The sequence below is a fragment of the Triticum aestivum genome, chromosome 5A (genome assembly GCF_018294505.1).
Source record: "Triticum aestivum cultivar Chinese Spring chromosome 5A, IWGSC CS RefSeq v2.1, whole genome shotgun sequence".
Classification (NCBI taxonomy): Eukaryota; Viridiplantae; Streptophyta; class Magnoliopsida; order Poales; family Poaceae; genus Triticum; species Triticum aestivum.
The window spans coordinates 122,779,222-122,793,491 of NC_057806.1; the positions used below are offsets into that span (position 1 = coordinate 122,779,222).

General features: G+C 41.8%; 2 protein-coding genes across 3 annotated transcripts; one reads left to right on the top strand and one right to left on the bottom strand.

The window, feature by feature from the left end:
* Nucleotides 1-1,025: 1,025 nt before the first annotated feature.
* On the top strand, nt 1,026-7,298 carry LOC123102586 (uncharacterized). The gene is made up of 11 exons (XM_044523989.1): nt 1,026-1,300; nt 1,495-1,828; nt 1,912-2,108; nt 2,385-2,834; nt 3,058-3,415; nt 3,494-3,579; nt 3,772-3,863; nt 4,287-4,503; nt 5,230-5,880; nt 5,985-6,180; nt 6,527-7,298. Exons 2-11 carry the CDS (start codon nt 1,507-1,509, stop codon nt 7,069-7,071), a joined length of 3,114 nt encoding a protein of 1,037 aa, XP_044379924.1. The 5' UTR covers nt 1,026-1,300; nt 1,495-1,506; the 3' UTR covers nt 7,072-7,298.
* Nucleotides 7,299-8,480: 1,182 nt separating this feature from the next.
* Nucleotides 8,481-13,051, bottom strand: LOC123102587 (calmodulin-binding protein 60 A). Of its 2 annotated transcripts, XR_006449062.1 has the most exons (11): nt 12,681-13,051; nt 12,473-12,572; nt 11,820-11,872; nt 11,182-11,666; nt 10,933-11,093; nt 10,650-10,847; nt 10,021-10,144; nt 9,811-9,926; nt 9,295-9,496; nt 8,873-9,057; nt 8,481-8,703 (listed from the first exon to the last, which is right to left on the bottom strand). XR_006449062.1 is itself a non-coding variant. In XM_044523991.1 (10 exons), the coding sequence occupies exons 1-10, from the start codon at nt 12,776-12,778 to the stop codon at nt 8,924-8,926; spliced, it is 1,671 nt and encodes a 556-aa protein (XP_044379926.1). In that variant the 5' UTR covers nt 12,779-13,050; the 3' UTR covers nt 8,481-8,923. The 2 variants fall into 2 exon arrangements, 1 of the variants encoding a protein (XP_044379926.1); XM_044523991.1 differs by having other exon boundaries at nt 8,481-9,057; nt 12,681-13,050.
* Nucleotides 13,052-14,270: the final 1,219 nt, after the last annotated feature.

The following is a 14,270-nucleotide window of genomic DNA, read 5'->3' on the forward strand; positions in this document are numbered from 1 at the left end:
GTCAATTGGGTGGCTCACCTTTGGTATTAGAACCAGAATAGTCTCATTAATATTTTCAGCTGACTCAGTATCTTTAATGATGCGAAGAATAGCCTGGATGACATCAGCCCCACATACCTCCAAGTGGCGCTGAAAAAAATGTGCTGGAAATCTATCTAGCCCTGATAACCTAGTAGGAAACATCTAAAATAATCCGCTTTAACTTCCTCTTGAGTGTACCTGGCATTTAAAACACCATTCATTGCCGAAGTGACTCTAACTGGTACCACATTTAACACCTGGTCCATGTCATGAACTCCCTCGGATGCAGACTACCTATAGTGGAAGTAACATAGAGAGTAATATAGATGACAATTAAGCAAAAAATATGATCTGGCAGCTAATTAACGAGAAGAGAGGCAAATTGAGTAATATAGCTAGTTACTCGCACTATGAGTAACATCACACATACCAAGACAAGATGGGTCTACAACCTAATAAATGAAATGTTGCATGATATCACATATATGTTACTTCCCACTATAGAGGTAGTAACATAGACTTTTAGCATACGCATGTTACTCCCTCCATCCGGATTTATCAGGCCTCCTTATTTTGGGCTAAAGTTTGACCTAAAAATTTAACTAACAAAATGTAAACTATATGTCACAAAAATTATATTATTGGAAAGCTCTTTCAAATACAAATCCAACAGTATAATTTTTATAGCATATACTTTATATTCTAGTAGTCTAAGTCTGACCCAAAGTAGGAAGGGAACCAAGAATCCCGGCCAGAGGTAGTACTAGTCTAAGTTACTCCCCAATATGGATAGTCGTATACAAAGTTTTATAAATGCTCCCAGGAAAAACGTTTTCGGAAAGGACACGAATACAAACCGGCTCACTGCGCCGCGCTACTGGACCGGCCCGCCTCGGGCGTAGGCGAGGTGGGCCTATTCGGGCGTCCGTCGGTGTGCGAGTGTCGCGTTCGTGGGCTGGGGTTTATCCGAGGTCGTCACCGGTTCGGCTTCGGTCGGAGGGGTTTGCCGTTCCTCATAATAAAAAAAAAGGCCGGAGAGGTTTGCCATTGCCATTGCCTTCTCCGGCCGCTCTTGTTTCCGCTTCTCGAGGTTCCGGCCGTGCGGTCGTTGTTCGGTTCGGTGGGCGGTCCCGCAGCTGCGCGGGGTCGCTTCTGCGGGCTTGGTCGCCGTCGGCGGCGGCTGCTCGGTCGTCGTTGTCGGCGCGGTCGCCGGTCCTCTTTCTTGCCCCGCCCTTTGTTCTTCGTTCGGTGCCGTCGACGGGCAGGCGGGCCGTCCTTGGTGAGTGCTTTCGCTTCTCTATTGTATTTTCCCTATTGATTTGGGTGAACAGATTTGGGCTCGATAGCAGTGGGTGTTCGTTCCTACTATTATATTCGGTATTGATAGGCAATTTAGGGATTTTTTGTTAGGGGTTTGTGCATTGCTATTTGTCTGTGCATTGTTGGTCTATATGTTGATCCTCGTATCTTTAGGCCTGTATTCACATGTACCAGACGCCGACATACCCAGGCGGAGCGGAGGGTGCCGTTCCGTCTAGTTTGATGGATACGCCTCTTACGGAGGAAAGAAGGGCGGCTAGGCGAGTTCGCCGGAGGGTTTGCTCCTCTGGCTCGCCAACTTCTTTGAACCATGGCGAGTCAGACGATGCACAAGAAATGAGCACAAATTCTACCGAGATATCAAGCAGTGATTGCTATACTCAGTTGTCAAGTGAAAGTTCAGACGAAGGATGCGAAAATAGAAGCTCAGGCCATCGCAGAAAACGGCGCAAGACATCTGTGATATCCTCTGCATCCGAGCAATCAGGTAATGTTGTTTACTTGCTTGCACATCCGTGTCGAACTTTAAATTGCTATTATAGTCCATTTACCTGTGAACATTCTGTACAGGGCAAGACAGTCCTTCTGCATGCGAGTCTCTTGAGTCGGATGATGTTCAGATAACTCCAGGGAAAGATTATGTGTTACCGCAAAGGTGTGATCTATCTGACGCAGAAAAGAATAGAGTAGTTGTGCTTATCAAAGAAATCAAAGCTAAAGTTACTGTTTTTGTGGCTATCATGTTGAGGTCTTACTCTTCATATGTGGTAAGTTCACTGTTCTTTTCTGTTGAATGCACAGCTCACTGCTTTCAGTCTCAACTCTTTGTTGCTTGCTGATGTGCTACATTCATGTTTTCAATATTATTGAAGAATTATATTATCTGCAAACTTTCATGAACTTTTGGAGAACATACGGATAAAAAAAATATTTTTCTTGCTTGTCAATGGAAACAATACACTTTTTGGGTTCCAAGCTTAAGTTTGGTATATTATATTTTTTTGTTTGAAAGTGGCATAACATTCTGTTCCATCTGTGGTCAGACCATTCCTAAGGAATATGCTGCTGTGCACTTTCCACCTGAAAGTGCAACCATCACGCTTCGGAGTCCAGGCAAGAACAAGAAGTGGCATCCCAGATTCTACAAGAAAGGAACTATGATCAAGCTTACGGGCAGTTGGTTACACTTTGTGCGTGACAATGACGTGCATGAGGGAGATATCTGCATTTTTGTACCGGCAAAAGGTGGAAAACCATTCATGTTTACAGTCCATCTACTTCGCAAAGAAACAACTGATTCTCAAACTGAAGTTTCTCATGAATCTTCGGAGTGTGAGGACTCTCATGGTCAGCCGCCCTACATTTTACCATATGGAGCCCGTCTATCTCCCTCTCAGAGGAGTGCCGTTAAAAAGAAAGTGGACTCCATCCAATCTGAAGTTCCAATTTACGTGTCAATCATGACAAAGAGCAACCTTGGTTCCAGACACATGGTAGTAAGCTAATTCCTTTTTAATATTGAATTGTTACCTTTTGATCTTTATTAACTTTTATGAGTATATGATTCTTGACCTTCCTACAAGAAACTATATTTGGTTAACTATATAACTCCAAATTAAACCTAGAAATACAGTTTCTGATGTTTTAATGGAAAATTATTCAGTCTGTGACTAAAGTCTATACCATGTATCTAACTATCTATCTACGGAATACCAGGAATTGAGTAAACGATATGCCGCTGAACATCTCCCCCACAGAAATGTAACTTTGATGTTCCAGTACATGGGAAAGATATGGAATATCAATATGTTGTTTCATGATCGGAAGTACCCCAAAAGGTGGTACCTTATCGGAGGTTGGTCCAAATTTATCTCTGACAACAGTCTGCGATTAGGAGATATCTGTCTCTTTGAACTGAAAAAGGACGAGAAGGAGCTTACCGTGATAGTCCATCTACTTCGCAAAGAGAGTATTGATCACCCCTCCGGTGTAAGTCCTGTTCTGGACTCGAATTATGTGAGGGCAAGCACAATGATTGCCTCAACAGTGCGTGTTGGGGAGGAGCCAGATGACGGTATGACAGTATTACACAAGTATTAGTACTATAAAAATTCACATATTTTATTTCTGATTTATGTGAAAACTTGTTTAGAAGAAGAAACTGCCTCTTCAGGGCGTGAAGAACAAGGATTCGATGACGAGCCTATCGAGCATAACTATTCTGAGGGAGCCTCTAAGGTCTCCTATATGCTTTTCTATGCCAACTCCACTTCTCTTAAATGTTATGTTTGATATTCTTTAATAACATTCTGGTCCTTTTAAACATCTTGTTGAGTTGTTTTTTGTAATATCCTGGCTTGTTTCTCTTAGTACAATATTTCCATGTTCATCAGAGGACATAAAAGTTGTATTGTCAATTTTTTTGTACAGGCACACATGCCTACTGCTCCATGCTCAGAGAGTAACGTGTCTGGAATCAGCCTGTCACCGGAAGCTAGAGAGCAAGCTGCTGGTTGTTCAAAGTAATTCACTTAGCCATGCATAAATGCTTGTATTCATTTTATTACTAGATGCTACCTTGATGTCACTTGGCATGCATTTAATAGCCTACTCCCTCCGTCCTCAAATAAGTGGACGTTTAGCATTCCAAATTTGTCCACAAAAGAGTGTACTTTTATCTTCTCGATGCACTTTAAAGTAGAGAAAAAATGCTTCTTTTTCATCACACGAGAATCAAACCCAATAACATTCAACACATGGTCTCCACAGTTTTTACATGCATTTAGCTCATTGGAGATGATGGAATAAAAGAGGAGAGAGGTGGTGGCTTGCACCTTCCCAATGCATTTTCTACTCCACGCCATAATTTGTCTTGAAATTTCTATATGTACACTTATTTGAGGACGGAGGGAGTAACTGATTTTTTGATCACCTTATGTTTGCAGCAAAAGTTTTGCAACAGAATTTCCAAATAAGCCTAGCTCCACTATGGAACACAACAGGATTATCCACACTGACAGAGCGGCAGCATCAGAAGTTATTGGTTTGTCAGACTACAGGATCCACAACAGTTGTGATAGTATTGATTCACAAGGAGGAGAGTCTCTTGCTGTTCAACAGCAATCGAGTCCTAGTCCTGGAATTGGCAATTCAGTTAATCTGGTATGGGATAGCTTATTCTCTGGAACACCTTCGAAATGCTGTTTTTGCTTGTTTATATAATCCTCTTATTTCATCAGAGCAGGTGTTCTATTTTTACAAGTTTTTTTGTGCAGTGTCATATTTCTAGCATATGAGTTTTGTCAGAGCAGGTGTTCTATCATATGCAACAGATTTTTGAGTTTTGACCGTGACATATTCACAACCAATGTCGTGTGTATATAAGACTAGCAATATTGAACCTCCAGTAAGGTCTCCATGAGCTGTGTTGTTGATAGATGGCAGATTAGTTGTTTATAAGTTCTTGTTCTTCCTGACATACCAAAATACGAATTTAGGAGGCTAATATAGCATATGGTCTTTTTTGGCGTTCAAACATAGCAATGCGAATTTAGTTAGTCAGTCCCTTCCCAGCATTGCACAGCATAGCTATCAAGCTAGAACTGTGTGTAGTATGTTCCTTTTCATATGGAACACTCTTCGGAGCATGACTTTGCCCATTTGTTTGATTGTACTTAAGTCGTGGATATTCTGTCTGGTGCAGATTGCAGTTTATCTATCTCTCAGGGTCAGTGCTGAGCAGTGTTCATGTTTTAATTGGTGTTAATTCAGTGCTTCGTGGAGCCCTGTGGTGTACATTTCCTATCATTCTGCAAGTATTTTATTTTCTTGCTATTCTATTGTATACTCCGTACGTTCCAGAATAATTCATTGTATGACATGTATCAGGATTCTTCAAGTTGTGACCATAGAAGCGCTGAACATGTGGAGGGAGAGAGTGATGTTGCTTTACAGTCATCAGTAAGAGTTACAGGCCAGCAGGTAGGCGATGCTGAAAAGGAAGTTAATGCCAGCGGTGGAGAAAATACTCTTGCAGATCTACCTCATTTAGAGCCTCAAAATGTGGCAGCTGTGCCCACCCAGGCTGCATTGCCCATGCCTAAGGAAAAAACTGATACTCAGACAAATCGATCTGCCCAATCAGATGTAGCGCAAGCACAACCTCCACAAGGAGAGGTAGAGCAAGCAGGTCTGTCTGGTGTGGCAACGCCTCAGCCTTTACAACCTGAAATGCAAGCATCATTGTCTAGGGAAGTTGAAGCTCCGGCGAATGTTGTAATTCAGTCTGCTCAGCCTTTGGTGCTTGAAATGCAGCCATCAACCCCATTGTCAAATATTCCGCTCGAAAGAACACACCCAAATCGGGGTCAATCAAGTCGTCAACCAGAGGCCGCAGCTGGTTCTGCCCAGCCTGCACAACTCTTTCCGGCGCCGTCGATGATGTTTAATCACCCACCAATTGGTGATGAACCACTGAAAAATGAGCTGCACAGGTTACGGTTACACATTGACTCACTTGATAAAATCTATGAATTAAAGGTTTGCATTTTTTTCTCTTGCTTACATACATCTTGATTTTGAATTTGTCATGCTAATTCTGGATTCATCATGTTCTCATTGATTTCACTTTCACTTATGAACAGCAATCACAACTTCAGACAGAGTGCAGCCAAGAAATTGAGAAGATAAAACAAAAGTATGATTTGTTACTTGAGGAACGGGATTCTGTTCACCTTGAGCAAATGAAGACACTTGATGGTTTATTGGAGAAAGTTGTCTTCCACCAATCACTAGCTGCCGATTTCCGAGCCAAATTCATATCATCATCTGCAGCACAAGGTAATCAATATAGGCAATCATATTTGATGTGTAGAGAAGGATTTTGTTAACCAAATTTCTGTTGCCACGTCTTCTTTTTATCGTGGGTTTTGGATTCAAAGATTCAGTTTTCCTCTCTACATATTTGTTTTCTGTTCTTCAGTGTTTGGATGATCAATTATGCTTATGCTTTATTACTTTGTTTTCGTAATGAGTTCCTGAGCGCAAACGCCAAGCCTGTATGCTTGTCAAGTTATCGTGCTCTCATGGTTTGAATAGGCTCATGCTGAAAATAGTAACAGTAGTTGTGAATTAAGTTGATCCTCACAGATTTATTGATCACTAATGCTCATTTCTGTCTTTGCAGCAAAAGCCTATAGCCGTCCAATCCATCAGACACCTCAGGCTTCTCAGCAAGCACCCATGAGGCCGCCAGGTGTGACATCGACTTCGCCGCCAGCTGCGTGGTCATCAGCTGGTCGACCAGTAGTGCCGGGAGGTGCACAGCCATCACAGGTGGATCGACCATCAACACCAGCATCATCACAGGCGCCTCGTCCGCCATTGCCATTTCCACAAGTGGTCCGGCCTCCCATAAACCCTGGCAACCTTGTCAGAACAACAGGAGCTCCTACAAGTCACATGCCTCGAGGTCCACCACGTGGAGGCCATGGAGTTCCGAGCGCACCCGCTCCTCATCTTCAGCGCAGATTGCCGCCATGGGCGCATTCCACGTCCCCTGCAAATCAGAGGCAGCAGCAGCAGCATGCCACATCTGTAAGCTCGCAGTCTTCACATGCAGTCCCCCCTGTGAGCTCATCACCCTTGCCGCCGTCAAGGTCACAAGCAACTCACCATGGTTCGTCCACTCGGATGGATGTGGATGTGGTATGCCTGTCTGATGATGAGTGAGGAAGAGGACCTAGACTAATGACTAGAGAGTAGGGGTAGGGGAGCCTGACTAGGAATGGCCGATCAACCCATTCATTCGGCTCCATGTTTGTCCACCGCCGTAGTACCTATCCCCCTGTATATGACCGTCCTACCTTCTGTTGCTGTACATTGCGAACCACCAGGTGTTAAGAATGTGTACTGTTTGTCCTCTCCATGTTAATTATGGGTTCTCATCTCATGCTGAATTTCTTATGTTATTAATAGATGTGTTGTTGATATGTTTACGGCATTGATAAATTGATACACGAATGACCCAAGGGGGAAGCAAACTCCACACAACAGAGCAAGCCATGCTAATTTAATTTATGAACAATCATGAAAACCACCATATTTATTTTGATTTTCAAAGTTTTACATAAATTCTTTTGCTGCTTCTGTTTTTTCCTTGATGTTTTCGCTTCTAAAAGGTTCCATGGTTTTCAATTTTTACTCATATCTCAAAAATAATTACACGTTTTTTGAAATGAAATTTTACTGCTAATATTTGTTTTACTTGTTTCATGCACTGTCTTTTTTTTCGAGAAATGTGTAATTAGGATTGTCTTTTGTATTGACTAGGTGTACTGACCAAAGCCATTTTATAAACTGTAAGATCAATGTTGTAGAACTCAAACTGACACTCACCCAATAGGGTAACAAAGCTCCTATCTCTCAATCGACCGAGAATTAACATTCCTAGTCATTTTTACAAATTGATTCATATAAATTGAAAATATGTTTGCCATGTTGTGAAAATCTAGTATTTATCTATATCTAGTAAAAAATGGTAATATTTCTCTAAAACCATGTTCACCGTGACGTAACCTATTCATCTAGCGCAAGAAATGACTAGTGTTTTCTCTTATAGTCATAGTAAAAATATAATCTTGCACTGATCTCAATGTCAAATCGATGGCTTTCGATGTAGACTAAGATTTAACTAATTCTCAAGGGAATGAGAATTAGCACGAGATAAGAATATTACTCCCTCTATAAAGAAATATAAGAACGTTTAAGTCACTACTTTAGTTATCCAAACACTCTTATATTTCTTTACTGAGGGAGTACTAGTTTCTGTAAGTAGAACCAAAAAATGGACACAAGCCAGCATGTACAAATTAAACTATTGCAATAACAGAATGCCAATACAAGAATGAAGAATATAACCACCGTTACTAAAAAAAAAATCTGTGCTTCGGAAATCTAATCTTTGTGGTTCATTCCTGTGACAGACTGCCAGCTCTTAGAAACCATTAGATATGTCTTATCTGGGTTACTTTGAATTAGATGACACAACTCAAACCTCTCAACTCTCTAATGATGTCAAAGCTAGTATTTGAAGTCTGCATGTCCCGGTTAAGCAGAAGTGCACTGGAAGCAGGAACACAAGATCGAAATTCTTTCAGACTTAACAAGAGCAGCTAGTTCAGTAAAATACAGATCGCATTCGCGTGCAATACTTAAAGTTTCTTTTATGAATTTACAAGACATTAACAGCACAATACATAAGTAGTACATCACAAAACAAACAATGCTGTCCATCACCACTGGCAAATTTAACAGAAACGTCAAAATAGCATGACTATATAAGTGTCAACTACAGTTATACTCCCTCCGTTCCTAAATATTTGTCTTTCTAGACATTTCAAATGACTACTACATACGGATGTATATAGACATATTTTAGAGTGTAGATTCATTCATTTTGCTCTGTATATAGTCACTTGTTGAAATGCCTAGAAAGACAAGTATTTAGGAACGGAGGGAGTATATGTTACTCAGGGAATCCATTAAGATCTGATCAATGTTGTTGCCTTGCCAGTCGCGTTGTTCAAACAGCTGATTCTGCTCTGAAGGCTAGCGTCTCGTGACAGTCGCTCTCTCTGAAGCTGACATGCCTAGAGTAAATAGGCTCATCTGTGAAAGCGGCTAAAGCAGACGCATCAAACAGATGGAGTGAAGCATCTGCAAAGGAAGTATCGGTGAGTTTGGAACTTGTTCTAGGGATTTGCTATACAGAAGAATGCATACTACTCTACCCTAATCATGTAATAGGATCTTGACAAATAACATAGAGCAGTTGCTGATTAAAGCGGGGGAAATCGACAAAAGCTTTGGGTGTTGATGCACCAAGGAGAAGAAAATGCTACAGGGGGCATTTTATATTTGCAAACAGAAGATTAAAATGTACTGAGTAATTACCACTGGGTACAAAAGGTATGTCATAGTCCTCATCGACCATTGTCAAGGATGCTTGCTTTAATAACACTGATCCTGAAAATTCGTCTGCAGCGGTAGCCGGGCAATGGAGAGTGACTGAACCTGGTATGTCATTTGCAGCGGTGCTTACATGGTATTGTTCGGAGCCAGAACCAAGGTAAACACTGATGTCAAAAGACGCATCCTGGGAGAGTACAATGCACATAATGATGTCAGATGACAGATTATAGACCAATAGAAGTATTAAACATAGTGAAAACTTTGGGCCACCTTATTTTTTCCCAAAAAGAAAACTTCCCTCGGGCTTCATAGCCAGAGTATAACAAAGACAGATCTATACAAAAGTAATTTTGACAAAATGTAGTACAAATCCACAAAAATAGCATGGTCCCGAGTAAGATTGGGAATAATGACAATTTGCTCTGGAGGATATGGAAGTAGCTGAATTGCATTACAAATATACTTTTGCAGGAGCTATTGTATAACAGCATTACTTACTTCTTCATTTGGCGTCACTCGTATGGATCCAAGCCTTTTTAATGTGCACTGCTTGGAATGACTGCCTGAAGTACCTTGATGATCATCAGCTTCATGAACATTTCTCTCTGCGCAATCTGAGTTTTCATGCCAATAAAGCACTTCACTTGCTGGTTAAGAAGTTAATATACTGTTGTCAGGAAAAATGACAGGTATGTGGACGGTATTTACTCTGTTGAAGTCCTTGGAAAATACTCTGGTTGATTGGTCTTGGTTTTCCATTATCCATTACATAATCAGGCTGAAGGTTGGTCAAAGTTTCATATGCAACTTTGCTCCATTGTTCCACACGCCCCTGCAAACGTGAACCCCGATAAGTGTACATATATTTCAGAACATGTTTGTGAAAGCAAAGCAAGATTAACAACCTTTTCATCTTTCTGCAACACTAAGTTCGGAACCTTGAGGCCTTTTTTGATGATAAAGAAAATATTCGCTGGCCTCTGCATCCTGAGATGCACACAGCCAAGAACTTCATGTAACCGAATTATATGCCCATGTTATGAAGTGCATTGAGATAGCTGAGTGATTGAGGTTATACGTTTGCCGAATGTATCTGTTGTTTGATCTTTTGTCAAAGTCAACAACTGTCATGCGTAAAAAATTCAGAGACTTCCAAAAACTAATGATCTTTTGTTAAAAGAAGAAATGTTATGGTCCAGATAAAACTTATTTATTGTGAATTCTGATGCATTTCTCTTGTATGCATGGAGCTGTTATGATAAACGGAAAATTCATTATGCACAAGCTGCAATTCAGAAATTTCTAGTAGAAGCTCAAAGTCAGTATGAAAGGAACACCTGCATCGGTTTATCGAGGTCCTTGAAGGGAGTGTACTGGTCACTGGATGTGATTCCAACAATCCTATAGAAACAGTTGAAGAACAGGACAACGTCATGGCCTTCCACGATGAAAGAGTAAAGCTCCTTTCCAGGAACACACTTTTTAGCATGATCAACAATAGTCGTCCATACTAGCTTTGTGGCCTTGTTGAGAACCTAAATGCAGTGGGAAATAAACTTAACTTGCTATTATACTCAGTATCAAAGTGAACAAGAAGTGCAGAAGGAATTCATTTCTTACTTTGCGGAGAGTATGTTCATCCTTGTAATATGACGTCAAGAAGTCCTTCACAGAAAAGATGCCACTCCCTTTGAGTGCCTCATGGAAGACACCATCCTTCGAAATTTTCTGCAGGCGCCAAACATCATCATCCAGTGATGGAATGACATGCTTTCGGGATCCTGCAGGTACAAGAAACAGATTGATCACTAGTTTCAATATTCAAAAAAATTAAGGTAACACATCATCAAATTTTAAATCCATGCCTACCTTCTCCGCGACGATCCTTTACTGTGAAAGGTTCAGTTACCCCTTCCAGGATCCGTTCACCAAGCTCATCAACAACCATTACCCCAAGCCTGAACTTGCCACTCCTCATGAACTTGGAGTTATCAATAAAAGTAGCATCACGGAGATCAGCCTTGCCATCCTTCAGGCTAAGCTCCAGCTCCCCCGTCAGCACTGCCCCAACCTTGTCCCGTGGACGAACGATATGTCTGCTGAAATCCTCTAATGTCCAGCAATCTTTGTTATCTATGTTGAAGTCGCCATCAAGAACAACAATTTTGATCTTGGCAGAAAGAAGGCGACAAGAATTGTTCTCTTGTTGGTTGTTCTCCTCCAGGCATATCTTGAGAGGATCACCATTTGCTGTGCAGATTCCCTTCTTTGTGAAAATTTCATTACTCAAGCCATTCAGGAACCTAAGCTTGTATCTTGGAGGCTGGTTCTGGTCAACCAGTGGTTTGCACAAACTGTGTAACACGGCAGATGAAAAGGTCAGTGCAAGCATAAATGGTACTGTATTTAACATGGCAAAAATGTAGTAAAACAAACACTTGCTATATTATTAGTACTATTTTACTGGTTGGACAGAAAAGTGGTGTTTGTAGTCAGGAAATGCTTACCTAGGAGCACGGCTTAAGTAGCATGTAATTGCTTTAGTCACCACTTCTGGTATCTGCCAAAAGGAAGAGGAAAACTTTGAGTGGTTGACCTTCTGAAAAAGTCCAGAAATTGCCATGATAAAGTAAACTACTATCTCCATTCCTAAATATAAGACGTTTTGGCAGTTTAAATTGAACCAACAATATTTAGGAACAGAGGGAATACAAAAGAACAGGATCATGAAAGACTGCTATCTTCATAGTATTATGCATCACCAACACCAATAGCACCCTCTGTTAATGAAACATATAGTACATATCCTGTCATCTTGATTTCGGTTTAGACCAAATTTCGACGGCCACTGGAATTAGCTAAGGTTTTCAATCTGGCCGAAGATCAAGCGTTTTCGTCTGGATCTCGCTGAAACAAAATCACCGCAATTTCCAGAAAAAATCTCTTTCCAAAATGTCAATGGAATTTGAAATATCGCCTAGTGTTCCCAAAATGTCGCCTAGTGTTCCGTCACATCAGATTGCATTGCAGACAAATAGGTTCCGTTCAATAGACTAGTTAGTGAACCGCGTGCTACTGCTACATGATCAACGAGACGGTCAATCAATATATACCATGTAGTTTATCAAGAATCTTCATGGAGCGTGAGATGATTGATTACCCGGCTGATGGCAGACTCAATCACGGACTCAACCGCAGCCTCCACCCTCTGCACGCAGTTGGTGACCATCTCCTCCAGATGCCTGAATCCCCTGATCTCTCTGCAGAGTAATCAATCAAACGGTCAATATCTCTTACTACGAGCCGAAAGTTGAGACAAGAACGGATCAAGAAAGGGACGGAACGCGAGGGAAAGAAGGGAGACTCACAGGTCGAAGGAGCGACACCTCTTCTTCAGCGCTGGCGAACGCGCCGGCGACGGGGAGTCCCCTCCGCCGCCGCCCTCCAGCGGCCGCTTCGCCGGCATGGGCGGGCGCTAGCTAACTGGCTGCTCAGCGCGGCGGGAATCGGATGCAGGTCAAGCCAGGTAGTCTCGCTCGCTCGCTTGCTTGCTTGATTGCTGCTCTAGACTCTCTAGTCAATGTCAATGTGTGTGCTTCTGGTGCGGTGGGGAGTGGGAAGTGGGGAGTATCGGCGCTCGGCGGTATGTTTATATATGGCTCCGCTTGAGACGGGAAGGGAAATGTTCCGCACTTCTCCTCTCCACCTCCGGGGCGGGCGAGGCGAGCGACGCGGCCGGGGAGAAGATTCCTAGGAGAGACGCGGCCGGGGCGAACCGATGTGTGGTATCTTCGTCCATCAGGATCGAAGTCCTGAACTTAATTTTTTTTTGAAAGCATTTATTTTAGGCTTTCGGTGATGTTTGTTAAGAGCATTTTCAACAGACGTGCGGTTACGCGGCGCACTAATTTTTTTTTGCAGCGCTGAAATATCATTTCCGCACGGTGGGTTGATGTTTTAGTTTACCAGAAGTGTTATATTTTGCGTTGTAGGTAGCGCTTTAGCAGGCGCGCTAAATTACAGAGCGCCCAACACAAACAATATTTCTCATTCAACATAAAACTAAAAAGATTAAACACAAAAAAAAATCAACAATAAATAGTTCAATTATTATTAAAACTCAAACAAATAGTTTATCTTCAATACAACAAATAGTTCATGAACAATACAACAAAAGTCAACAACACAACAAACATACAACATCAAACTAGTTTTGTCGCTCATTCGATGACCACCATTTCTCAATTAGATTTTTGAAGGTCATCATGCGTTTCGGCACGTCGAATGACATTGATAGGAGGCAACAAAGCGGGCCACCCTCGCAGCCCTCCTTCGCACTCGCACGGGATGTCCCATCAACTCATACCGAGAATAATCTAAATCTTGCCCACGTTCATTCTCGATGATCATGTTATGCATGATCACAGAAGCGCTCATGATGTACCAAATGATCTTTTGATCCCAAAATCTAGTCGGTCCTCTCACAATAGCAAATTGGGCTTAGAAAATCCCAAAAGCTCTCTCCGCATCTTTCCTAGCCGCCGCCCGAGCATTGTGAGAATCAAGATTTTTCTTACCTTGCGGTGCCGTTAACGGCTTCACAAATGTTTGCCACCTTGGGTAGATGCCATCCGCAAGATAATAGCCATAGTTGTATATATGACCATTTTTACAAACTCCACTGGTGGAGTTTCACCATTTGCAATCCTATTCATGAGTGGTGACCATTGAGGAACATTGATGTCATTGCAAGATCCAGGCATTCCGAAAAAACATGCCAAATCCAAGTCTCATAATCGGCCACTACTTCAAGGATTATAGTGGAACCCTTTTTCTGGCCATGGAATTGTCCATGACATGCCTTAGGACAGTTCTTCCAACTATAATGCATGCAATCTATTGAGCCAAGCATACCTGATAACCCGCGAGCTTTGTTTATCGCCAAAAGCCTTGCAATG

What these genes read in the sequence shown, in the direction of transcription:
- LOC123102586 (XM_044523989.1), top strand. Translation starts at nt 1,507, where the DNA reads ATGTACCAGACGCCGACATACCCAGGCGGAGCGGAGGGTGCCGTTCCG. An exon ending in TGGGGAGGAGCCAGATGACG is followed by an intron (nt 3,416 to 3,493) that starts GTATGACAGTAT and finishes AAACTTGTTTAG; the next exon opens with AAGAAGAAACTGCCTCTTCA. An exon ending in TTGGCAATTCAGTTAATCTG is followed by an intron (nt 4,504 to 5,229) that starts GTATGGGATAGC and finishes GACATGTATCAG; the next exon opens with GATTCTTCAAGTTGTGACCA.
- LOC123102587 (XM_044523991.1), bottom strand. Translation starts at nt 12,778, where the DNA reads ATGCCGGCGAAGCGGCCGCTGGAGGGCGGCGGCGGAGGGGACTCCCCG. An exon ending in AAAGGATCGTCGCGGAGAAG is followed by an intron (nt 11,094 to 11,181) that starts GTAGGCATGGAT and finishes TTGTACCTGCAG; the next exon opens with GATCCCGAAAGCATGTCATT. An exon ending in GAGTGACGCCAAATGAAGAA is followed by an intron (nt 9,497 to 9,810) that starts GTAAGTAATGCT and finishes GTACTCTCCCAG; the next exon opens with GATGCGTCTTTTGACATCAG.